This window comes from Enoplosus armatus, chromosome 21 (genome assembly GCF_043641665.1).
Source record: "Enoplosus armatus isolate fEnoArm2 chromosome 21, fEnoArm2.hap1, whole genome shotgun sequence".
Classification (NCBI taxonomy): Eukaryota; Metazoa; Chordata; class Actinopteri; order Centrarchiformes; family Enoplosidae; genus Enoplosus; species Enoplosus armatus.
The window spans coordinates 16,311,523-16,339,399 of record NC_092200.1 but is presented as its reverse complement, the minus strand read 5'-3'; the positions used below and the strand labels follow the sequence as shown (position 1 = coordinate 16,339,399).

The following is a 27,877-nucleotide window of genomic DNA, read 5'->3' as shown; positions in this document are numbered from 1 at the left end:
TGACAAATTTTGTCCCAAACTTTCAAAAGACTTAACAGAATTGTCACATAAACAGCAGAAAAAAAGGCGATGGTGTGCACTATTTCAATACCTCCTCATGAGTCGATCTCAAATATTGGAAGGGGGCTTAAGACAGATGGAATGTGTCGCTGGATGGTCTTACGGATTTGGGACGTATTCACCCATTCAGCTCCCTGTAATTACAAAGGCTCTCGCTGAGATCCGATTTGCCGCTGGGAGCTTGTTCAAGGCACAGGGATTGGAGCGACAATGGCGTAGTCTGACAAAGGAATATGGATACTGCTCTTAAAATAGAGAGAACTAATGCTGTTCTGTGTTGAGTGCACAGGCTCGCTGGCTCAGATGTGGGCAAGGTAAATTTAATTATGTGCTCTGTACACACTGGCTGGCTTTCGATTAGAATGGACTAACTCTGCGATACAGTTGTACCCCAGTGACCACTTAGAAAATAGTGTTCAGGACACAGTCCGGTAACTGATACAGAGAGCTGGTCAGTGCTTAACTTTTACACCTAAATCTCTGCTGCCTTTTCCATTTTGTGGCCTTGTCTATTTATAATATTATGGATTTTAACTCTTTGTAACGACAAACTAACAGTTCTGTCATTACTGCAATAAGGGAATGACAGTAAGAGTTTGTGGTTGAAATTTAAGGTTTTAAGAATATACTGTAATGTAATATACTGGTGGTTGAAGGCCAATATCTGAACCACTGATTTAATATCATAGCTGTCAAAGGCAGATATTTTGTGCTAATATTCTTTTATATGTTTTTCAAGGATAGTTAAACAGTGTGGGTATTTTAAGGATTTGTGAAACATTCCATGTAATGTGAACTATACACTAATCCACAATGTAATCTCAAAGTTTGTTGATGTACAATCTCGGAACCCATTTAGCTTTTTATCAGTCTCGGAACCCTAGACATTAGCTTTTTATTAGCTTTTTAAGAAATGTATCTGCATTCAAATCGTCGTCAGATCAGCCGATGCCTTCCGAGATTGCTAATCAGACGGTAAACCATGACCAGCACGCAGAAGAGGAAGTCTTGGCCCAGACACCTGTTGTCCGGATATCCTCAGGCGTCACCGGAAGCACAACATTTGATTGGAGGTTTACCTATAGTTTTAGTCAGGGGGTAACCTTTATCTTTGACATCGGATATCACTGACTGGCTGACTTTTAATTTTCAATAAAAGCTCATACTGACTTGATACAATGTCAAAATGATTGATCTAATCCCTTCCACCTCCCTTTCATTTCCTTCCTTGCCAACCAGCACTTCTGTGCCTCATTCTGTTGAGCTGTGCTCTGTACTCACATTTCAGTTCTTCTTTTGCCCAGTTTGTGCCCTCCTGTCTTCCGTAAGTTTTATTTACACTGAGAGGGGAAGCCCTAAACGCACCTGATGCCTCCGCCAGCTTTCACTTTACAGTAAGCAGTGACGTCCCTGGCCTCACTCCACTGGCTGGCAAACATCAGCGCACAGAAGGAAAAATGCAGCAGTTAGCGTCGCTGCCTGACACCCTGAGGTTACTTTCGTGTTTATGCGTGTGTTTACATTCGGCGTAACTGAAGAGAAGGATGAAAGCAAGGTGAGGAGGATGAGAAGGCGTGAGAGTCATCTGCTTGCTGACACGGTTCACAGTGCAAACCCACGCTCTGCAGTCACCTGCCTCTCAATCGCATTCCTCACCTGATCTATTTCTGGAGCGGCTGTGTGAGAGTGTGTGAGAGTGGCTGGTTGCAGGCATGAAAGCACTGATGCTGTGTTAGCGGAGAGAACCCGTGATTAGTTTATGATATTGGGTTATCTATCATGTGAAAAGCAGAGTTTCTCACAGAGGAACCTCATATTCACGTAACAGGCGCGGCACAGTGTGTTATTCAATCAAAACGGATTTCTAAGTGATTGAATTGGGAGAAAAGTACATCCCACATTTGCTAACAGCATGTTCTCTGTGTGCTTTCTCCCAATTAGTTGCTGTGACATTCTCAAAACAAATCATCACATTCACTCTACATTATAGAGAAAAACTTGCCAGGCCCAGCAAATGCTTGTCTATTTTGTTAATCTCTCCTCTGCGCCGCACAGTCAGTTACGGTGTCAGGCTTCGGCAGCCTTCAGGGGAGTTGAGGGGGGATTAACTGTCTATTTGCAGCTGCTGATTGCCGGGAATGAGATGCCCTCCGGTGCCGATCAACAAACGAGGTTTCGGCAGCCCTCGGCCATATTCAAACCTCCACTTCCCATTTTGTCTGCTGGGGCATGCCTGCCCTAAATGGCACGCTCCCCTTTTCCTTTCATCTTCTTGTGAAAATTCATTAGGTACTGTATTCATGTCTTCCAGGCTTCCCATTTGAGGGACGTTGATAAAATACATACTGTACGTGCAACCATAATCAGCTTGATCCACTTGATGTAGAGTTGAAGGCGAGGTGGGTCTGTATCTCTCTCTCCCTCTCTCTCTCGGTCTCTCTCTCTTTCTCGATCTGCTTTCAGGCTGTTTGCTTTCTTAAATGAACATAATGGTACAAACGGAGGATAAATTGCCTTCTGTGTGCTCCATCTCATCACATCCATCCCACAGGGCCCTCTCCGAAGCGTGAGGGTAAAAAAAAAAAAAGAAGAAAAAAAAAAAGAAAACAGACCAGAAAAATAATTCACTTGCTTTGCCTGGGAGATACACGTTGCTATCTGTGTAGAACGGCCGCGATAAGGCTGATGTGCATTTGGTGCATTAGGCCTCTTGCACTATCGCCACAGCACAGAGCATGCTTGGAGGAAAGGGCAAAAAGTCAGTGTGCGAATGTGTCTGTGTATTGGACTTGCACCCTCATTTTGTAACCTATCTACAGGGTTTACATGGGGCTTTTCCAAAGCTGTATGAGGGACTGAAACATCATCTACAAAGGTTTACCAGGTGCAGAGGAAGTCCTGCAGGCGCCGGCAACAACAGCTGACCTGAGGATTCAGCCAGGCTCATTCATTACACTCTCTCAACAGGGGCTAACATTCCAGATGAACCCTTCCCATCACCTCAGTGTCTCTTTTTTTATTCTCAATTAGAGCAGGAAAAGGCACTACTCCACACATTCAGTGTGACACTAAATTCACACCCACACAAGGACACTCATAGGGAGTAATGGGAAAAGCTGGCAGATGTCAAGATACAAACAAAAGGCAGCGCCAAAACATGCTGCCATGGCCCTGGGAATAAAATGTGATACAGTCAGCGTCAACTCTTGTTTATCTTGGCAGACTACAGGAGGTGAAGAAACTGGATACACCAGACAAAACACTCACAGGGATACCAGTGAGTAAGTAAAATGTAATTAGTTACCACTAATGCATGTGTCACATTAAAGCAAACTGTTCCTTGATGCTAGACATATCAATTTTACTCCCCCGAGAACTACAAGAAAACGTTATTAGAGACTTACGAGCTATTATTAAAGTCTTAACGTAGATGCAGGGGTCGTAAAAGATTCATTTGTTTACCAATGAATTATTGAGAGGTAGGATTTAATCAAAGCTACAGATGTTGCAGTCAGAAAGTGTTGTTAATCTCCCTTTGATTGCATCTAAATGAAAATATAGACTATAAAAATCACAGACTGATTGTTGATTGCAGAGTTAATTACAGACGCCAAATAAGAGACAGCAAATAATAAAAAAGCGATTACTTTAGATTGGCTCAGTGATCATCTGATTGAGGTGGAACAGTGTTGTTTGTAACTTACTCTCCATCTGCATTAATTTAATCGAATCATCCAATAGTCCATTCAAACAATACAGCGCAGGTTAAAATCGCATGATTATGTGTCCCTGCTGGAGTGGTACTGGAATGTTTTCTCATCCCCAAAAAACCTGATGGGGTCGATAACAAACAAGACAAAATGAATTGTTCTTAGTGATGACGATCCAAGCAACGGTGAGGATAAAAGCTCTGTCAGCCTGTGGCTCTGAGCAGGAGGGGAGGTTTTTAACAGCAGTGGACAGCTGTAAAAGACCCTTCATCTGAGGTGTGAAGTATGTGTCTCACCGCAGATTAACGTTTCCCACCTCACCAGTCGACGTCTTCGAGCCTCAGAGTGGCGAGGTGTTGAGAGCGAGGGGAGAAATCCTCACAAACTTTCTCCCGAGATGAAAAGCCTGACCTTTTATCAGCTGCGGAAAATGCATTAGCTACCTCATAATCCAATTTCAAGACCATGCAAAGTGGAGGTTCTGACTGAATGTTAGTGTGGAGAGAGCAAGGCGCCAACACCACAGTGAGTGGTTCTTCAGGTGAGGATCTTTGGGTTCTTTTTCTACCTCTGCTGCCTGCCTGCCTTCCAGCCTCTCTGGAGCTGCCGGGTTGCAGAGGACTTCAAGGGCTTTGCACCACTGAGCTCTGTGAGCATCATATCTTTTTTTCCCTGCCCCACACCCCCCCACCCCACCCCACCCCACGTCTTCCTCTCTGTGTCTCTCTGACTCTTCCTCGCCCATGCTCTAAGGAGCTTTAGTAACTCGACTGGGTAATGGGAGCAGCAGTCAATCAAATTGCAGTTTCAAAGGTGATGCTTTGTTTCACGCTCGCTTCCCACAAATCCCATCGAGCTTGGCACCTGTCAGGTTGTCGTTCTGAAACGCAGCATCCAATGCCAGTCACCCAAACCCCACGGCCCCTCGGCAGATGGAGGGGTTGACTTGTCAAGCTGCCTGTCAAGAAATGAGGTCATTTAATTTTGTTAGGTCTACTTTTTTTATCAGATGACAACAAAACAACTGAAAAAGAAAATACTGTGTTCAGGGGTTTACGTTTAGCACACTTTCATGTAAACTCGGTAACAGAGCAGAATTCATGCCACAGGTTTTAGGGTGAAAAATGATATTTACCTTTGCTTTATATAAGGTTTTAACAAAACTGACCATGAATAAATCCTGGATTTCTATTGGTGCCCTTCAGTTTTACTGAGTCTGACAGCACTGTCAAAACACTGCTGGTGCTGCCAGCTCTAATAACGTGGAGGTTGGTAATAAATTGTCAAATGAGCTCTTGTTGTGCCGTGATCCCGTAGAGGAACAGTAAAACCCGATACGGCAGAGTGGGCAGGATCTCTGGACGCCCACAGCAACCAGGGGTCCTTGTATCTCCAAGGGTTTATAGGCTCAGGTCTGACTCATTCCAGCTTTACAGTCACAGTGACCTTCCCATTAGGGTTCCATTACCAAAGGTCTATCGGAGAGAGAGGCGTATACCCAGGCTATTTATCCAGCTGCAGCCTCTTCTTATTAACTGCAGTGGATAAACAAGAGTGCAGCTTTGATAGCATTGGCGAGTCATGGGTGAATGCCTTTATTATAGCACAAAATGAATGCACATGTGTATAAACACATGACGCATAAAAAGAGTCCAAGATGCAAAACTATAATGTACAGTAACTGGCAATTGCAAGCATGTCCACCCCACCTCCTCTAAAAGGAAGCACCTCCCCACATCAACCAAAGGGCCCCTAAGTGTCTCTAATTAGTTGACTGGATCTAAAGAACCTTCTTCTATTTGACTAAAATGCTGCGTTACAATGGCATCACTAAGGGATGTACAGTAAACAAACTGAGGGGAGCTTAGACTCCTGGGTACACCAGCATTGTTTGATGTCTTTCTGTTTGACTAGGTGGCTTTTAGATGTAAGGTACTGATTAGTTCAAGTGTAGTCATCCTCCAGTACACTCACTGCCTCTGTTCCTGCGTTTGGTGTGTTTTTCCCAGCGAAGACCGGAAAATAAAGGAAGGCTGTCAGCTAATTTCAACTCAATTCACTTCCATTTACGTGGTCCCTGGAACCAATTTTACAAGGTAAGATCTGTGCTGTTGCGCCATGCTTCTAGAGGTCATGTGATAATCAGGAGGTAGCTTCCACCATGGTAATATCCCCATATAATATTATTTGCTATGCTGTGGGAGATAGTGGCAGCAAGCCAACAAAAGAGTGCTGGGCTTACTTTGTTTTTATGTATATATGTATCAAATCAACATATCTATCTTCCCTGTATGGCATGAAATGCTTGAATCTCTTCTCAAACACCTTTTGGAACTATTTTGTTTGTGTATTGCTACACACTGCAGCCTGTTTCCATTATAGACAGTATAGGGGTGGCAATCAAAATAAAAAGGGTTATCGACAGTGTGATTTTAAATTAATTTATTTGGTATTGCATGTTCAAGTTTATTCAGGTGTGCTACGAGGTGATGGCTTGCTGTCAAATGTCTGACCATGGGACTTAACTTTACTAGAAAACAACTCATATATCCCTGTAGGATAAGATCCTTAATCTGTCCCTTTGATCAGAGTGTTTCTCCAGGGCCCACCTCAGAAGCTGGTAACAGTATCCAGGTCAGGGTTAAATGCAACTCATTCTTCTCTTTCATACTAAAGGCTGACTGACAGCCAGGAATGAGCAGCCTTCCCTGAACAAACCTCATCTACTTCCTTTTTTCCTGACCTTCAAACAGGAAGCTTGTGTTATTAGGTTAAGTAGCAGGGGCGGGACTAGAAAGTGAAGAAGTCATACTGGATCTCTAAATGACAAAACAAAAGTTCTGAATCCAATGTTGTCGTCTTGACACATGGAACAGTCAGAAATGATTGCAAATTGTGCAAGTTGTGTTGGCGCTTTATATTTGACAATGAAAGTTCCATTATGTTTAATTTAGAAATGCAAATTACTGTTTATGTTTGTTGTGATAGGCAAGTGACAGGAGTCTTGAATCTGAATGTGCTTCAAGCTCATTTTTGTAAATTGTAAATAGAAAGCCTCTGAGCTAAATAAGAACCAGTGCATATTATTATATCTCAAAGGCAGCAAGACAAATATTACAGGCATACAGCCGGGCTGGCATACACAAGATATGCAAAGCAGTGAGGTGCAAAACAAAAATGCAGTGTCGAACATGCGGCGCATATTTCAAATCAAATCACAACACTTGCGACAGCTAATCCTGTCCCTGCAAATAAAACTCCATACAGCGCTATCAATACTTAAGGCTCAGACCCCAAACTATGAACAAATATAAGCCTGTATTTATAATTAACATGCAACACTAAGCTTTTTATGCTGAAATAAACCTGAGAAGGTGAGAATTCACAATTTTCAAGAAACTGCTAAAACAAGAGAGCAGGAAGGAGAAGATAAGACATGTCCTTTTTATGTTATATATTTTTTGAAAATGACCTAATAAATAGTATAACGTATCTGCTTTCCAATCTAAAAAGAGATATTATGCCCATTTGTATGACAGAAAATACAAAAACAGAAATATAGAATGGCTTCAAGATGGTCATAGGAAATTTGGCTGAATCTGAAAAAACCTAAGCAACACAAAACAATTTGATTTAAATTATTTTTAAGAGTCATATCCAAGTAACAAAGCATCTGTTTACCATCAGGTACTTTGCATAACTCTCTTCTCTTTATTTCTCAGTGAGAGCTACTAGGCAGATTGCTATTAATATTCCCCCAGGCACTAGGAGAGAAAAAAAGAGACTAATCACTCACAGGGTTGTCCTATGTCAAGGCTTTTATACCGTATCCCTGCTCAGAGTTTATTGATATTCACACTGAGGATCAATAGCATCATGTCTATCACTGACCAACATCTTAGAGATCTGAACACACAAACTCATTGACACCAGTCAAGCATTGTCTTGCCGTCTTTTTCCAACTAGCATCCAGGCTTGTCATGAACTTCGGCTCTGGAAATGGGATAGTTTACAGTAGATAGTAGCTGTGACACAACAAGGCTATCCTGAGGAAACATGTGGAGGTAACCTTCACTTTAGACATATGGATCAGTGGCCTTCACTAAGCCCCGGATGTATTGGCACATGGATTTAGCCTGCCATCAGAGGGGCCAGATAACCTTGTCATATCTACTCTGACTGTCATGGGGGGTGTTACAGGATGGAGATTCTACCTCTCTAAATCCTCTTAAACATACACCCACTCGCACAGAGGCACTCTGTCTTGGTCACACACAGAAACACATACACCCCACCTTAGCCTAGCAGTGAAAGGTCACAAGCCCCCAAGTGACAGCTGTCAATCACAGGAGGTGGGTATTATCCGGACCAGTAATAACACCCTGAAAAGTCCTAGGACACCATGGGGATAGAAATCCTGGCTTGTCACCACTGGACATGACCTGCAGGAAATCTTTAGCCCTCATAACATCTCCAGCTCAGCAGAGCTCCTAGCATTATATATAAGCAACATTAATACAAGTTGTGGTTGTAAAAGCTTAGATTTCCGAAAACAAGATGAGCAGCATGCTATAGATGAAAAAGTTCCTTGGTTTGCTGGTCATGCTAACGTTGGTTTGATTTAGGATTTGTAGACTGTTGGTTGGACTTTGTTGAGGATGCAACATTGTACCATAGGCTTTGTTAAGTTGTACAGCTGTACTTAACATTGCTGAAATTTGGCAAAGAAATTAACTAGCTAAGTCTCTTTCACTTTCAACATAGAAAATATGGATACTTTCCCATTTGCTGGAGCTAAAAAAAGAACAAATAAATCAATAGAACCACATGTGATAACTTTACACGGGCCCCACAGTAATATAAAACTGAAGCTCCGCATGGCATTGTCGTCACATCAAATAATCATGTTGACATGGAGGTTATGAGCGACACAACCCCCCAGCGACAAACAAGCTGAACTCGCATGCAGTGTGACTCTCTGAAAGAGGTGTGTGAGAGGCCGGGGAGGATTACCTGTGATCCAAGGATAATGAAAAAAAAAGACATGATGATATTAAATTCTAACACATGGAGAACCGATCTTGTTGTTTTACCTTGCCTGTGGATTTTGCCTGCTTGCACGGGGCAATGCCTTGTGGGATGAGGTAGCGATAAAACCCTGTGTGAAATTCATTGTTTTTCTGTGCAGCATGTGTCACCCATGACAAGTAAAAGTGAACAAATACAATCACACCACCGCTTATACATTATAGATGAGGTGCAAATGAACGAGACTGTTGCAAAGCAGAAGCAGAAGCACAAAGCTATTTAGTGTCGTTTGATTGAACGAGAAAGGTAGAGAGAATTACAAAGCACGCTGTTGAGTCATGAGTATTGTGGATGTGTGTTGAGCGCCCCCTACCTGTCCGGAGCTGCAGGGCGTCCATTGCGCGGCTTGTTGACCTGGGCGTACAGAGCCTCCAGGGGTGGACCGTCGTCCTGAAGCCTCAAGGGAAGGTGAGGGCTCTGGGGACTCTGAGGGAGATGATAGTGGTGGTTGTAAGGATCCATGCTGCTGCTATCCACCGACGAGTCAAATGATCCGATGCCAGCATACGTGTGCTCTTCATCTGAGCTGAAGGTGCGGCTGACCACGTCATGGATCTCGGCGTATTCCCTCTCCCTTGCCTGCCTCTCCCGAAACTCCCGTGTCTTGGCCTGTATTCTGTGATAAACACATTGAAGAGAAAAAGTGTGAAAAGTGTTTTTTTATTCGTGAATCATCTGGCAAACTAAACATGATGCTCAAAATGCCAAAATTCAATATAATTTCCTCACTGTGAATAAAGATTTTATGCCCTACAAAACATGTTGTGATGAAAAAGCATTTGATGAGTCAAAGATTACTAACTTTCAGATGGTCAGCCAGACAAATGGTAACATATTTACTTTTTTTTACTATTTTAATCGGATCTTAAAAGATTCTTTCTATGTCTTCCCATGAGTTTGTTTGTGTTTAATATATAGAATATTTGTTCCAGCTCTGCTGATGGAAACCCATCCAGTTTTCATGTTGTTTTTACAAGAATGCATAAAATATGCCTGGGGACTCAGCAAAGATGCTAGCGTATGATTTACATGCGTTTATTTTTGAAGACTAAATGTACCTAGTAGGAGAAACAAGGGGATACTTGACGGTACTTGAGGTACTGAGAGGCAAGTGCATAAGAAATGCACAGCAAGGAGGCAACACTGGATAAAGAGAAAGGGGTAGAAAAGAAAAGACCAACTGTAATATTCCATCCTAGATTGGGAGAGGCTTAAAGCAGCATTCCAACTTTTAAATTTAATCTCAGATATTGATCAGGGCAGACTTGAGGAGGAGGCCTCCCCTCAAACTTCTAAAGTGGCTTTCTTTTACTAAGTAACACAAAAAAATGTCTTCCACTGTAGTGAGAGACGCCAAGCAGTATTATTCAAATATGTGGCTTTCCATGAGCCATTAGAGGGGCCAAGACGAGTGAGCTGAACTTATGCCTCAGGTCCTCTAACAAGAGGAGGTGGAAGAAGACTGTCAGACCTCCTCTTCCTCCTTGTCGTTCCTCTCCTCGGGACCACTTTCACACAACAGAGCCTTTCACAGGGCCTTTCCTGTCTCAGAGAATGGTTACGTGTGAATGCCCATCTGTCCGCAGCTAACAAGACTCAGTCATGGTGCTGCATGGGAGCCAGGAGAGCTGGCATTGTAGCAGCGGGGAGGTGGACAGCGGGGAGTACACAGGAGAAGAGCTGAGGACAGGCGGAGGGGGGGGTTGACCTCCTGCTGCGGTGACCCTGGCAGCAGCCACCAGACTGCTCACTGGTTCCAGATGTTGTATCCATGCTGTAGGGTATGCTACCTCCCACTGGTGCTAGGCTTCCCTATTACCTCAGGTCATAACTGACCCCTGACCCCCCACCGCTGCTTCTCACAGATGATTGACAGGTTTGGAACAGAGCTAGAATACCCCTAGCCTACCCCTCTCTCCCATGTCTGTGTATTTTAATAACAGTAATCACATTTCAAACAATCACCATTTTTCAGTGCCGGATTAACCCAATTCCCCCATCCTACCCATAGACTACCCTGTTTATTTTTAGCCGTCCAAAATCCCATTTTCTCAGCATTATCTACGGAATGAGATTTTGATGGAGGCCTGATGCAATGTTGCATGATATGCAGTCATTTATAAAGCCTCTAAGCTGATTTGATGTATTTTTGCATTGTCACGGACCAGGTACAATATCGAAATTATCAACTCAAAGCATAGTTGTGTGCACTTGGTGTGGTCTTACTTTAGCTTGCGCTATCAGGAAGTGGAAAACAAGCCTCACAGTGTGAAAAACACAAATTCCCAGAAGCCCTTTCACCTGCCATCTGGCTAAAGTGATGTCAGATCTCTGCCAGGAAGGACCAGACAATGATGTTACCACAGGTTCACGGAAGTCCGCTGGGATCTCAAGACCCTCTGGCGTTTTATGGACTAATCAGATTCATAAAAACTGCGATATTGACATTTGGGACAAGATAATGGCCTTGGCTAGACTGGCGACATGAAGCAAAAAAAAAGAGGCTTCACTTCCAGGCCTCTGGAGTCTGACATGGATAAAGCTAATAGGTGCATTTCAATAAAAGGATATTAACAAGCGAAAATATCAAAGATGTGAGTCATCCTGTTGTCATTAGCATCATTACCATCTGGTCCATCCTGCAATGTAACTTTGTTTCTCATCAACTTTCAGAACAGGCTGTTGTTTCAATTAATCATGTCCTTCCCCTTTTTTTGAGGGCAGAAGTCACGGCCCTTTTTGTCTAACAAAAGATCTACCTATCTGTGTGTTTGTGGAGAAAACATATCCACAATCCAAACCTGTCAGTTTGCAGGGTGAGGACTACTCTAACTTGTTCTGGCTGTCAGAAAGAAAAGGTGGACTATCAGACAGTGTTGTTTCCTATTGACGTGTCAAGAGTCACACTACCAGAAATGTAGGAACCCTGTCACCTAAAAATTGTCCTTTGTATGCATCTAATTTGCATGAAAAAAATAGTTTTAAAGGAAATGCCACCCAGATTATATTTTTAGGCATGCTGGCGGCGTGGCTCTACGGATGGCAATGCTGGCCTGTTTGTCTGTCGGCCCCCACTTTGGTCCACAGTGAAATATCTCAATAACTTTTGGATGCATCGCCATGAAATTTGGTACCCACATGCATGGTCCCCAGTGGGTGAATCCCACTGATTTTGGTGATCCTATGTATTTTCATCTAGCACCACCAAGGTTTCACTTATCCTGTGAAATATTTCATCAACTACTAGATGGATTGCCACAAACTTTTGGGCCAATCACAGTTTGGATGAATCCTAATAACTCTGGTGCTATTTTGACATTTCGTCTAGTGCCACCATGAGGTTGACTTTTTTAAGTGAAAGGTCGCAACAGCTTTTGGGTGGATTGCGGTGAACTGAACTGGAATAACTTTTTGATCAACCTTTTCATCTGGCACCATCGTCAGGTCAAAATGTGTCTAATACTTTGGTTTATAACCAATTACCTGCTAAACTAATGACATTCTCATTAGCCTCAGCTGTACTTTGGGTTTAGTGCTAATTAGCAAATGTTAGCACACTAAAACACAAAACTACGTTATTGACCAAGGTAAACATTATACCTACTAAACGTAAACATGTTAGCACTGTCACATTAGAATTTAGCTCAAAGCAACGTCTAAGTACAGCTCAGTTCACAGAGTTGCCAGTTTGGCTGTAGACTCTTAGTCTGTTTTATCAACAGAACAAGGAAACATTTATAATGAAAGTATCTGCAAAATGTTCACTGTAAACATATTTCACTTGTTTTACCTGCGCTATCTGCACTTAAATGTAAGAGAAAGATTGTGGCCTAAATTAAATTTTGGAGAGTACGAGATACGATTAACTTTTTTTTTTTTAACTATCCAAAACCATGATCTTCTCCTAACATTAACCAACTGTAGCCTAAACCTTACACCTGGACTGCAAGCCACCCAACCATTCACCCCAACCTCCTCCCTATGACTTCTTAGCAGAGGTCCAGAAAAACATCAACAAATTAGCAGTGCATTTTATGGGAAACAGGGTTGCAATTTGGAAGCCATTTTCTTGCTCAGCAATATACTCATTAGCTCCACACCTGCTAACTGCGTTCTTCTTGGGCAACCTGCAACTGCTGCTCCACTTCCAACTCCTCTCCTACCCCCATTTTCTCCTGAGAGACCACCCCCGCGCTCTACCATATATACTCCATTAGCCAATTAATGGCCCAGCATGTTAACACTAAGGAAAGTGCTGCCCACACTAAACACATTATTACTGTACAGCCCCAATTACCAGCCCTTCTCCTCTCTTCAGATACTACGTCGAGAGGAGAGGACACTGTAGCTTTTAACGCAACCAGCCCGGGGAGATTATATTTCAAAAAGGGGACAGTCCAGCTGTAGCACTTCAATGCAGCCCCACTGTGGATTTTCGTTTTCATTTTAATTACACTGATGACAGAAAATGAGATAATTCCAGTATTATGTCAGTAATTCCTCGGTTTCTTTTGTGTCTCTATGTGTTGTCTGTGTTTTCCTCTATATTCTTAGAAGTAGAGCTGACCTCACATATACCTTTAAATAAAATACAATGCTTACTCACTTGTTCTTCATAACAGTGCAGTAGAAAGGCATTTCCTCCTGGCTAACAGACAGTCTAGACAGTCTAATGCTGAGGCTTTCAGGGCAGTTGAAGTTCAACTCCTAATCCACTGACTGACCATGTCTTCAAGAAAATTATTGTTATCTCTGTTCTCCCTGTTGTTTTTCTTGTCATTCATTGTCATTCATAAATGGATACCGCACCTTCACACGAACCAAAAAACGCACCTTCACACGAACCAAAAACTGAATTTGTGATGATACTGTTGCTAAAGCTGTCAAGTAATTACTTTAACACATTATATTGGTGGAATGAGAGGCCTGGTGTGAACTGGTAGCAACATGTCAGCTCACCTCAAGTCCTTCCTCTCCACACTGAATAAAACTCACTGTTTATCCAACAGGGCTGTTTTTTTGGACCAACAAAGCCAGCAGACTCCTTCTCCATATGTTTGTCAATGTGGAATCTACCCAAGGGAGGCTGGGGGGAGATGGAGAGGAAGGAGGGGGAGCTGTCTGACACTCATTTTGAAGTCAACACACTTAGACGCTTGAAAGCCTGCCTCTTCAATATGCATTGTTACTGAGGTTGATGAAACAGAATGTATTTGCTCTCTTACTTTCTCATCCAGCTGCCTTGAATAGATTTTTCTTTTCAATGCTCGCTCACTAAAACATGTTCTATTGTTCTGAAGTGCAGATGGAGGGCAGAATGTATCTGAATCTAATCAAAGTGCCGTAAATGACTCTGCGTGCAGCTGTCTGTGCAGAATCGCCAACCGCCAATAACCCATCTTTTGTGTTGACACTTGGCCCATAACAGCATAATGCAATCACTGAGATAATTGTCCAAGTTTTGTGGTGTTAATTCACAGTGTTAACAATCACATTAACTTGCTGTAGGTATCGATATAATTACAAATGTAATCACACTTCCCAATCAGTCAGTTGGAGCTTCCCTTCAACTCACTATGCAAATGAGACTCAAATAGGATACTGAACTAATGAGATGGTTTGACAAAGAGGAATGATAACGTTGGTAGCACAATCACTGTGACGAAAAAAGGAAGGATCTGCCTCATCGCAAATTGCTTTATTTTTTTATGTCTGTACTCTGAACATGGTATAAGAAAAGAACGTCTCTTTTGTTAAATAAAAGACCAAATTCTCACGACCAATACAGGTTTGCCGTTTGTTCAAAGTGAATAGTGCTGACTGACCCAACTCCAGAAACACTGGTCAGGATTTGTTTGTCTAGAGTCAGCAGGAAGTCAAACAACAAACAAGAGGAAGCAGGCCACTGTCGAGGGGGGAAAAAAAAGCAGTGGTGTGCTCTGCTGTGGTCTGGGGAGCGGGAACAAGGAGAGTGGCAGTGGAGTGCTGGCCGTTGATTAGAAGCCAACCGGAGCCAAGCAGATAAGAGAGAATGGACATCATAATCAGCTGCCACAGAGAAAGACAGAGCGAATGGAGTTCAGTTCAGGCGGAAAATGAAGATGGGACATTGTCAGGTTGTCTTTGTGTGTTTCCCATTTTGGCTGGGAACATATAGTTTCAGGGCTAGCATGTGCTGAGATAAGTCAGAGACTGATAGAAGCTCCACCAACACCACCCGCCCTGTGTTTCTTTCTCTCGCTTCTCCCCCATGGCCCTGTGTGAATGAGCCACAGCCACAGAAATGACTGCTCTCCGGGCCACCCAAGGTCCAATCAGAGCGCTTGTTGTCTCCACAGTCCTCTCAACATGAGCCAATCAGATAGGGGTGTCTTGGGTGCTGTCCACGGTCTTAAAGAAAACCAGAGTAATGGCTGCCGCTGCTGGGATGCACAAAGATTTAGATCAGCCTAACCACAGGTTCTAATGCCGCCTTGATGACACATTAAACAGTAAATCACAGGAGCTGTATCAAATCTGCCAGATTTTAGTAAAACAAATGCAGCTGATAGCCACTCCTCATTAGGAGGAAGCATCGCACTGTGCTCTGGCAATGAAGTCCAGGTTTTATGTACTCTCGTCTCCATCATCTTCCATCCATAAGAGGCTGACAAGATATCAACGGGGGAGAACATTCTTACTCAAAATAAACGAGTTGGGTGTGCAAGGACTGCAGGCCAAACCATAAATTGCATGAATGATATCAAGGTCAGAGTTTTAAATATATAACCGTAGCTGCCTTATTGCAGAGTAAAAAAGGGCAAGTTTTATGAATTAATCTGTCTCACCTCTTCGCTGACTCCTATTTTGAATCACTAAAAGCCCCTGTCAAAACCGTCTGCTTGAATTAATGGTCGCTAATGTCAGCTGGGCCCAGTGGTTTGGCTGCGGCCCATCCCCGGGTGGTGCTGACACACAGCGCTGGCTGACGTTTGCCTTCGGAAAACCTGTTACCGTCCATTCCATAATTTCATAAACGTACTCTTAAATGGTACTGTCTCCGTGGCGGCAATGTTATCAATCAGAGCTTGTGCCTTAAGCAGCGAGCTACGACAATCAAACGTAGCACGGTGGGAGTGTAACACAGTGGTGCTACCAAAAAATACAAGAAGTAATGGATTTCTGAGCTGTCGTCCTGCTGAACCCTAATGCTTTGAATATCGACTTGTCTTCATGGCAGGTTGGTTTATTATTACCCACCACAATTTCCCTCAGGATTCCCTTTCCATTAACTGAGGGACAATCCCGGCCTGGCTGAGTGATGGGATTTGGGAACAGGTACAAAAGGAAAGAATTAGGTTGCCCTCCTGCACAGGGAGCTGGGACCGGAGCTCACACATGCAGAACGGACACAAACAAGACAGGGAATGAGAATGTGCTGCAAGACAAAGTAGCAGACAAAGAAATTAGGTGACAGCGGTGGAAGAAAAGACGTAGGAACGGGATTTAAATAGTGTGTATGTGTTTGGTGGAGGGTTGTGAGGGCGTGTACTCTACATATCTCATGCCCACTACGCGTCTGTGTTGATTCTGCTGCTTAGCATGACAGTCGTTTGGGAGCTCCTCAAAGGGGACGGATCTGGATGTAGAGCCAGGCGGCCGTTCTCCAGGGTGCACTGAGGGAAATGTGTTGGGCCCTCAGCCAGAGGGGTTCACACCCTCAGTGGAGAGGACCTTCACTGCAATGTCAGTTGAATACCAAAAAGGAATGTGCTACAGCTTTTTGAGCAAGGCCTCCAGATGTTCCATTCAGCGGGGGAGAGGGCATTTGTGATTTTTTTGTCATTTTTTTTTTTTTTATGTGCACACTTGTTTGTCTTTGTGGTACCATGCATTTTTTGACAGCCATCCATCCTTCTCACCCTTCGCCGTAAGAAGGAGCGGTATCAAGCCCTATTGTTTCTATTCAATTAGCAGTCATTACCAATGGCAGTTTGATTACTGAGTTCAATTGGCTGGTGGAGCACAATGGAGGCAGCAAGCTGTCTTTTCATTCACCCTGCCACCAATATTGTCTTCCCTGCTGGAGAGAATTAAATGGGGCTTGTCTGTGAGGGATGAGGTGCACGCGGCAAAACCAATGCCTCGCCTGATTCTTCTGGACGCCCTGATGTCCACAAACACCGGAGGACATAGAGCCAAGAGGAGCGAATAAAAAGGGAACAGTGTATTCTTGAGCGATTAACAACCTGGGCAAGCTGCAGGAGAAGACAAATGCAGGGCTACATCGATTTCACTATTATAATGAGCACCATTCAATCATGCCAAATCCACAGGGGCCTACGAGCACCATTAGGAGGTCAGCGCCTCTGAATGGCGCAGGCAACAACAATCCATAAATGATCTATTTAATGTACTGATATAAAAGAAAGGGACATTTCACAAATTGACATCTGAGTGCTTTCCCAGAATTTCCCAACCTTGCTCCCCCATTTTGCTAATTAGGTAGTTTGCTAATTTTCCGGTCAGTAGTATTTTTTTTTTCTTTGTTCAGCTGGGACTTAATTGTTGAGGCTTTTAGCGAGCCAAGGCTCTGTCTGAGCACTCACCTCTCTTGTTCCAGCCTCATCCGCAGGGTCTCCTCTTCTGACGCCTGCATGTCCTCGGCTTTAGATTTACTGGAACCCTTCCGCTCCATCCTGTCTCCTGGTCGCTCATCCCTCCGGTGCTTTCCAAACCTGAGTAAAAGAGAAGGGCAGAGAGGATTTAATTGAGGCCCAGGCTTTAATCATTTCCAACCCAACATGGACTGTTTTTATAGCAGCATGTCTCTTCCTTTGTCCGGGAAATTCAGGTGAAATACTCGGTAGGAAATTAAAGTGTCAAACTGTCAAAATCTTCAGGTCGGGTTTGTACTGGGGAGACAGCTCAGGAGGGAACTCCCGGGGCACCCATTCGTTATTGAAAGAATAACATTTTCAATAAACATTTTCATATAAATGCAATCAAAATGCATCGAGCAATATCAAAAGATAAGTCAACGTAGTGAATTCCCTCCCTGCCAAGTCTCCTTCCAGGACAGCAGAAAAGATTCAGCGTGCGGTGTTAAGAGTAAGTCTGAAAAGTGGAAAACGGCAACGCTCCCATTTTTTTAAAAGAGAGGATGAGCTCCCCGTTTCCTCCCTGAGCTGTAGAGTTTACTTAGAGTGATGGGAGCGGTGACAGCTCATGATTCAGTTTTGAGCGAGGAGGGAACAAACTACCAGCAACCGGGGCGAAATATAAGTGGAGGAAACGGCCGAGCTCGCCGGCATCATTTGTAACTTTCTCGGCAGCGTCGCAAACTTTTACATTTTAATGACGGCAGTGACACACCGCTGGCGGTAAATCTGTTACAGCTTTACAGCGAGGTGAGAATAAGCCAAGCCGATGGTCATAAATTCCTCCAGTCGGCCGAGCTCGGTGCTGGGCGAATAAATGACTGGAGACTCTGGCTGACTGAGGGGTGTGAGAAAATGATGAGGAATGGAAAATAGAAAGGAGGCCTGCAGTTGACAGTTGAGTACAGTACATTTACAGGCCTGCACACTCGCAAACACACACAATATATGGACAACTCTATTATCCGACTCCACTGGCTGAGGCTTTATTACTCACAGCAATGTGCTTGTGGATAGCACTAAGATCAGATGCCAGCTTTAATCATGTGCACATAATTCAGTGATAAAGGACAACCTCTCTGATGAGACGGAACAGGAAAGACAATGTCATGAAAGTATGATGCCATGTCATGCTGGTGCCAGCTGTGGAGGAAATACAAAACGACAGGATACAGAGAGAGGAAGTATGACAGACAGATCTCCAGGAAGTGCACATGATGGTCATTTTGCACATTGAGATAGAAGCACATCTCTACACCATATACAGCACATACAGTGTTAATCTATCTACTTTGACCCATGATGTGTGGTGCTCAATATGTATGGACATGCAAAGCCTAATTTTATGCAACCACTTGAACACCATGTTCACAAACACTGCTAACCTATGAAAACCAAGATTTCTTCAGGTAATTACTGTTGAGGGGTTATTTTATGAGAGAGGTGAGAATTGGTAAACATGAATGTGCTGCCATGCCGTAACTATGGTTATTGTGGATGCTTAACACCAGGGTAGGCATTGGGTCAGCCCTCAACCGTGCCTCATAGGGGGAAGCAGGGTGAACCTCAAGAAATGCTGGGAGGATGGTACAAAATGTGTGTAACATAGCTCTAACCGACGGCTTTAAAAGTACTTTTGATGGGAGAACTTCATATTCTTCACACTTTCATTACATCCCAAATCAAAAGCAAATCTTACCAAGGCTGCACAAAAAAATGTGTCTTTTTGGGACAATATAATAATAATACAATTGTAAGAAATGAAGGTGATACGCAATTCACAATGACTGCTCTGTAATGTATCTTACATAAGGAAGAGACAGATATCTGGCTTGAAGCGCTGCAGTACTTCTTTTGATGATTGGCCAATTATATGAACAAATTTGCTGATTCCAAAGACAAGGCAGTAACAGAAAGTTAATGGGCATGAGGGTATGTGGCCACAAGTGAGACGAAATTCAATAGAAAATGTCTTATATTGACTGTTTACGTTACATAACGTAACTCGATGTTCTTGCATTGTACACACAGACATTGATTACGATGTTCCACATGGGCTTTTTTTGAGCAGTCCCATTCAACTTCAGACACAGGAACAGGAGAAAGCATTGAGCTCTGCAGTCTCCCAGACCCACCATGCTTCACTCTGGATTTATTTTTACCTTCCTCATAGCTGAAGTTTGAAAACTTTCTCTGAAAGGTGGAAAAATTACTTCAGACAAGGTTGACTTTGGGCGGTGGAAGTGAATATATTCATGAAATGGGAGGCTGTTTGCCTCACAGATGTTTATTATTCTACTTTACATTAAAAACAGCCAGGACCTTTGTGCAAATGGCTTTTCTTTGGTAGTGGCTGCTTTGGAATTATAATCTTTCGAATGCGCTGTGGCCTGGTAGGGGATCCGGGTTTGTGGTCGCGCAGAGAGCCCAGGCGGGGCCAAGGGAGTAATATCTGAGTTCTTTTGTAACACAGATAGCATACATTACCTGATTAATTAATCAACAAATGGCTGTAGCAAGGCATAAAACTCTAGGCTGGGGCCGGGAATGCTAATAATAGTCGACCGGCTATCTATCACCAGGGCAGGTGGCAGCTTCCCTCGCCGCACTTCAAGGACTTTCATTAACTTCCTGAGGAAAATTCACCTTCCTCTTTTACTCTTCCAATTTTTTTTCTCAGTCTCTTCTTACTCCGACCCCCCCAAAAAACATAAAGTAACCTTAGGGGAGACAAACTTCTGCCCTCAACTTTTTTTCTTCTTCTTTTGGATCGACATCAATACAGTGAGGGATTTGTCATAGTGAAACCCATTGGCGGATTAGACTGAGCAGGACCCTGGGCATACAGCAGCTCCCATATGAAAGGCTATTCCCCCATCGCCGGTGGCCTAAGAAGGAGGGCCCACATCAAAGTGGAGGCGGAGGAAAGGAATGATGCTACCAGAGCTATTAGAAGGCTATCGGGACACTTGCTGGTTCGCTGACAACACGGCTCTGCCCTTCACTTGAACAGCCTGAATCCTGCCAGTGGGGACCCGTGGTGGAACACAGGATTAGCCACCAAACCTCCACTGACGTACAAACCCCAATGTGCTATTTCTACACTCAACATTTTCTCAGCAGGAAAATACAGAAATCTGCGGTACCAGTGTGTGCATAAAAACTGCAAACTGTATCGACTTTCAAACCTGCCTCTGGAAGATAAGTGTCTCATTTGAGAAACGAAGGGAATCTGTTAAAAAGCAGTAATGAGTTAATCAGTGTCAGGAGGGAAGAAGGAACTCAGCCGTTTCTGTAAAACTCTTCAGCCGGTATTGGCACCTTGGCTTTGATCGGGCATCAGGATAGTTGTATTGAGAGTCAGGTTGATGAGGCTTGATAATAAGATATTGATTGGCAGCTGCAACTCTGGTAGAATGACAATGGAGTAAATACAGTATATGTTGCATCTTTTCTTTTAAAGATGATTTCTTGTGGCATTTTTGGCCTTTATTTGATGGTGACAGGCGAAGACATAGACAGGAAACGGGGAGAGAGAAGGGTATGACATGCAACAAAGGTCAGTACCTAGAATCGAACTGGCAACTGTTGCAACCATGACAAGCGCTGTAACCATTCGGCTACTGAGGCACTCCCAAACAGAATAAACTCAAACCTCCACTTACCCCCCCCCCGCCACCACCACCAAAAGAAACTTTTTTGATTATAATTTTGATTATACTGTTAAATAGCTATTTGAAAGGACTTGCGTTGGTCACTATTAGAGCAACAGCTGGACCTCACATCTCCATTAAAGCCAGGTAAACAATGATATGCCATTTGCATCCTCATAAAGCTCTGATCTTATTTTTCTGCTTCAGTCCACCAGACCGAAGCTCTGTGTAATGATCCGTTCCTAAGCATCTATCTCACGGTGGCAAACAGCAGGTAAGAGTGATGAATACACAAATGCAGAGGGGCCCTCAAAAGACAAAGAATGATGGTGAGGAGAGATGTAGATCGTAAAACCACCTGGGTAGAAAGACATTCAGTTAAGATTACACGATCACAAACACACAGCAGCTGAGTAAGATGCAGATTGGATCAGTACATCAATATTTATGACCTTTAGGCTGCGTTCAAAGCTTGAGCTGCTCTGTCATATTCATCACCATTTGGTCCTGATAATGTCTGATTGGCCATCAAACCTCATTTGGCTGGTACACAATCTAACATGTGTCAGTCATATACAATATATGCTTTATTAATGTTATAATGGCCACTGATGCGATGAAACATTAAGAGGAAAATTGAAGTGTTCAATCAAAGTGTCCGAAAATTGACATCTGCCGGCAGCGTCTCAAAAAATAAAATGTTTTCAAATACTGTTGCGCATTAGGCATATTACTGAGTAGCTGGCTTTGCTGTTTGTGTCTGCTTTTCCTACAAAATAAGCCAGTAAATAGGTACTCCATTCAATATCATACATCCTCATATATCACAGAAAACAGAAGGGTTTATACCACTAGCAGTGGATGCCTCATACATCATCTTCATCGGTTTACAGGGTAATAATACTTCAAGGCTGCAGCACAACAGAGGAGGAAAAAGTCAAAGACGGAATTTCCAAAGAGGGAGAAAAAGTAAATTATGCAAAGCCTCAAAGCCAGTTTGATTGTTACAATCATTTAATCTGGGGAGTAGATTTGAGAGAAGCTAATCTGTTTTGACATCTTCTGTGGGGAATCTGCGGTTTGCTCACAGGAAGTTGCTGACTTAGGGAGAGAGGACAGCAGAAATAGCCGTCTATTCCTTCTCCTAGAATGTGGTTTTTGAAAGTGAACACAAGGATGCTGACGGGCCACCCGGTTTAACCTCACGTGATGCACTCGTCATGTGAGGTGTTAAATCTTTTGGCATTATTCAAACCTGAAAATGGAGCAGGTGAGCCAGAAAGGGAAAAAAAAGTGACTGCATCTATCAATTTGAGTAAGTGACGAGAAGATAATTTCAAGGGCAGACAGAGAGAATCATTATGGTTTCTGCTTGGCCAACCTGAAAGCTAATCCAAATCTCCCAGGGCGAAGTCCCCCCACAGACATCTGATGTGGTGTCTGAGCCCCCATCCCCCCCCCAGAAACTGTATTTGTCTCAGTCAGGAAGAAAATAAATAACTATGCCTCCGCTCTCTGCATTTCATGGTGATAATCTATAAAGCACCATAAAAAATAGACTTTTTTTGTTCTCAGAGAAGAATCAGGAGACGTTATTATCATCTTATTGATGGCTAAAAGTACACAGCAGAAAGTTAAGAGGAGCACACGCAAATAAAACATTGCTCTTTTTCCCTCTTCACTCTCCTATCCCTGTCCAATGCAAGGGCATGTCAATATGAAGCAGTGCATGATTTGTACACAGTGCAGCACCTAGGGCAAAACCCTGACAGTGGCATGTAATTTTAATAGTGCCTTGTTAGCTCGCGAGGAGGACAGACAAATCCGACAGCCTCGCCTTCCTAAGTGTTGCTGCAGTTGTGGAGAGTAAACACTCTCTACCTGGGGTGAGGCACACAGATGCCTTGTAAAAAGAATCCAATGAGACAGTCAGAAAAAGAAAAAGGGGAGAGAGAGTTTTTCTTTTTCTTTCCCAGGAATCACACTGTGACCCGGCGATCGTTAACAGGCATTAAAGGGGCATCCGTTATCATCGAGTGGCCTCAGAGTAATGTCGCCACCACTGGTTTCCAGGGACACCAGCCCCAGAGAGGTATGGGAGGATGTTCTCCTGCCGTTCTTCCGGCCACCGCCAGCCGATTATCTCCCTCCCCGCGGAACTCATTATCCCCAACCTGTAACGTCAGTCAGCGAATTCCCTGCTCAGCCAGGGCTCTTTTTAAATAGAGTCTACAATTCGATGCTTCCTCAGAAAAGCATTTTACTTAAGAGTTTAAGGAGAAAGACTGCAACCTGAGATTCATCAGTGAACGTGTGAGATAAGGTAACACCTCTGTGGGCTCGCACCGTCTTGGGGTTCATGATCTGAAATGTGCCTTTAAAATAACACAACCCTTAATGCAGTCGCACATTCCCTCGCCTTCCCTCTGCCTCTTACAGGTCACAGCGAGATATGACATCTCTGTGCTTTCACCTCATTGGACAAGGGCTTGCACACATCGATTTCCTCCTGAGGAAATGGGGGGTGGTGGTGTGTGTGGGGGGGGGGCTGCTGTGCTGTTGATTGGCTGTAGCTCTGGAGGGAAGCCAGGCCTAATTCTTCTCAACGGTGTGAAAACAGTGGGGAGAGGTGCAGGAGGAGGATGGGAGTCGAAATGGTTCATGCCGGATGAGAAAGCGGTGTGTCCCGCACCGCCGAGGCATGACATGCATTTATTCATGACATCAGGCCGAGCCCCAGTAGGGGGACAGTGCCACGAGCAAGACGGAGGAAAAATGATTCCTACCAGAAACTTCTACGCCTCTTAGGTCTCCCGGCCGAGCGAAGGAGACACCGTCACGTTGGGGGAGGTTCAGGTTAGTGACGCTCTACGTGGTCTTTCACCACGCCAGCACAATGAAAAAGAAAAACTATCTACAGGTATATGAATTGTATGTCATCTCAGATCATTGTATTTAAATGACGGTCTTTTTCTCAGCCAATATCGCCGTCCCCACATGTTTGCCATAAAGAGGTTATTGTATGGAAATGAAGATGGCTGAAATACAGATGCATGGATTGATGCTATACCGTCCTTTCAGAAACTTGTTTTCAGCCATAAATGTATCTCTTTTCCTGCCGTGTCAGTTAGTATTTCCTGTTATTTCTGCAACTCAGAGGGGTCTTCTTCCATCTGTTTTTTCCTCTCTTCCATGTATCGTTCTGACTTGCTCTGTTTTTCTTTCAAGCCCTTTACTTTCCCTTATCCAAGTCTGTGCCGGTCCTGTGTCCAATGGCCTGATCAACAGCTACATTCCACCGCTGGTCTAGTTGTTAGGAGACCTACTGTAGATAGCCAAAGACAAACAGAGCCTCATGAGAGCTTATCACCCCACCACCCAACTCCACCACCAACACCCCTAATGAGGAGGAGGAGGAAGAGGAAGACGAGAAAAGGGGTTTAGATTGAAATAAATACATGTGTGTGAAAAATGGCCAGTCACAGAGAGCTGCAGGGCTATTTCTGGGTGGCATTCCATCCCACAGATGTTTCATTGTACTTCCACTGTGTTTGTTTGTGCCATTATATGTGAATGTGTGTGTGGAGGAGGGTATGGTAGATTTTCAAAATTCCAGCGGCAGAGCTAATCTGCTCTTATTGAGAAATGTTCTTTCTAGCCACAGTGACCAGACAGGATGTAGACACGCAGAGCTGCATCACTGTGAATGGCTGAGGATGTTCTCTGCTCTTAAACTAACAACTATCAGTATAAAAGCAACTGTGTGTGTGTGAGGGGGGTCAGAAGGTCTATCTACAACTAAAAGTTTTTGCGTGAGGATGAGTGTGTGTGTGTTTGCAAGATGAGAAAAAAACAGCATTCATCTGTTTGCTGTGTGTGCCAATTATTCATATTTAAGCAATAGCAACTACGCACAAGCATCTGTGTATATGTGTGTGTGTTTGTCTGTATATCAAGGGACAGCTGGGCTTTTCCATATTTCAAACAGCCCGTGCAATACAAAGGACGAGGCCCAGCCCAACATGATTGCCTTTAATGTTTCACATAAATCACTGAGTTGTGTGTGTGTGTCTGTGTGTGTGTGTGTGTGAGGAGGGGAGGGGTGTTTTTGCACACGCTCAAAGAAACGTTTCAAATTCCTGACACCCCTGATTAAAGCCTCTCATTATAACACAAATAAAAAGTCCAAACGCATTCATACATCCATTTGTTAAAGTGTATGAGTGCAGTGAGGAGGGAGTTTCTGAAGGACAATTTACATAGAAACACTTGAGCAGCCCGGAGGGAACTTCAGGTGGTGGGGTAAGATTGTGTGTGTGTGTGTGTGTGTGTGTGTGTGCATTCTGATCAGGGAAAGTCATGTTGTGTTATTTGAACTGCTGACATTCTTACCACTCAAAATCATTCTGCACACTGTCTTTCTCATTCTCTTTATGTACAAACATATTATCAGTTGCCTAATGCCTTTGCTAGCCACAACCCGTGCATGAGCAGACACACACAAGATCTCACACACTCATACACATACACATATACACACGCTCACATTCAGCTAATGCTTCACCAACCTAGCCCACACTCTCACACGCAGGGATGCAGGGATGCAGGGATGCAGAATGGGGGATGAAGGGAGCAGGGAGGGGCAACGCTGTGGTTTCTTGGTGGAAGAGCTCCGGTAGGTGGCTCAGGCTGTGACCTAGATACAGTATGGCACACTGCATTCCTAATGGGCCATTTTGATCACTGCCACTCTCTGCATCCTCAGCTAGGCTGCTGCCACATGCCTCAAAACACAAAAAAAACTCAGCATTCAGCAAACGCAGCATCCAAAGTCTGCTCAGCTCTTTTAATGACGGCAACCGCAATTGTGGATGTGGAAGAGCCGCGGCGGGAAAAAAAGGAAACCTGGATTTTGGAATAGCTGTGCAAAACACGGATGTGCAGACACTTACAGGGATCAGAGACTTTCACTGATAATAGGTTTGGTGATGCATTTACAGCTGCTTTCACCTCATATCACTTAAACCCATCAGGAGGTGTACTGTAGGTGAGAGGAAATAGCTTTTGATTATTGTCACGATACATCTCATAAATTAATTGTGTTTCTCAGGCTTCTGTTCTTGTCTTTTCTGATTATCCTTGCTTCATGCAATTATTTCCCAAATAATTTACATGCTGATGAGTCTGGAGACAGATGTGTTTTTGTGATGCTCAAATGCCTGATTTACCAGAGGCTCATCTAGAGGACAGGCGAGAAGAGAAGTGAGGCAGGTTTTGTGTCTCGTAAATGTCAGAATTTGAAATACAGGCATGGACACACACCGGCCCAAGCGTTGTATTTAAGTACATCGCAGAGAGGAGACAGCAGAACCGCTGATCCGTGATATACATCCCCCCCAGTATTCAGAGGGAGACGGGAGAGGTCTTTCAGTCAATGCCACGATGAATCTCCAGGGCAGCTGGGAAGGAGGAGGGAAGAAGGATACGGGTGAATATATGGAAAGAAAGAGGGAGGGAGTGACAGTAATTGTGAGTAAAGTGAGGATGAGAGAGGGAGAGTAGGAATCTCAGGGATAGTGACTGCACATCACAAGCAGGGTTAAATAAATAACCCTGGACACTCCTCCTCTGTCTACAGTGGGATCAAACTGCCGGTTCTCAAAAGCAAAATACGTTTAAATAAACTATGTCACATGAAACATGCTGCATGTAGCACTTAGTGACTAAAAATCAACCATGAAATGCTGCCAAGGTTAAGTTGATATACCAACCCTATCGCAAGACAAGGACGCCAATATTGGCCGATTCAGCAAAACACTCATTCGATGGAATTTCCAATGTCAATGTCCAATGCCAAGATTTTTTTAATTCTTGCTTTCCACAATATCTGCTATCTAATATCTAATGGTAAAATAAACTCTGGTTGAGGTTTGGCAACTAAGACACTTGGTTAAGTTTGAGGGATGGTTAGCATAAGGCTACCACTGGTTAAAGCTAAGAAAGGATTGTGCTTATGGTTAATGAAGAGGCAAACATTAATTGCATGTATAACACGGCCCATGCTTAACTCTCCACCTCTCTACATAAAGGACAAGCTGCTTCCTGATGTTGGTATTGAACTTAAATCAGCAGATGCAGAACTGTCCAATATGGACGTAATTCCTAGTTGTTGATACACTCATAAGGGGCCGAACCAGGTTTGATATGGATCTGCAGCTGGAAATATCGACTGGACTTTATCTTCTGTTGTCACACACTCCTCCTCTCACTCCCAGCCTTGCATTCACCTCCTCCCTAAGTCACAAACCGGGAGGGGGGGGGTTACAGAGCACATTGTGGTATGGCAAAGAGAGCCCAATTAAGATTCCTTCATGACAAACACAGGGAGGAATGAAATCCCGATCTGGCTATGAAAACAATCTCCAGAGGGAGAGAGGGAGAGGGAGAGGGAGAGAGAGAGAGAGAGAGAGAGAGAGGGAGGGAGGGAGGGAGGGAGGGAGAGAGAGAGAGAGAGAGAGAGAGAGAGAGAGAGAGAGGGAGAGAGAGAGAGAGGGAGAGGGAGAGAGAGAGAGAGAGAGAGAGAGAGGGAGGGAGGGAGGGAGAGAGAGAGGGAGAGAGAGAGAGAGAGAGAGAGAGAGAGAGAGAGAGAGAGGGAGGGAGGGAGGGAGAGAGAGAGGGAGAGGGAGAGAGAGAGAGAGAGAGAAGAAAAAATACACTTTACATGCCG

General features: G+C 43.8%; 1 protein-coding gene across 1 annotated transcript in view; it reads right to left on the bottom strand.

Annotated features, from left to right (window-relative positions):
• Positions 1–27,877, bottom strand: part of LOC139304541 (partitioning defective 3 homolog) — a 309,773-nt gene that overhangs the window by 60,791 nt on the left and 221,105 nt on the right. The window contains exons 22-23 of the mRNA XM_070928476.1: positions 17,447–17,575; positions 9,172–9,474 (exon numbers count right to left, since the gene is read on the bottom strand). Coding sequence (XP_070784577.1) covers positions 9,172–9,474; positions 17,447–17,575 — 432 coding nt within the window. The remainder of the gene's footprint in view (positions 1–9,171; positions 9,475–17,446; positions 17,576–27,877) is intronic.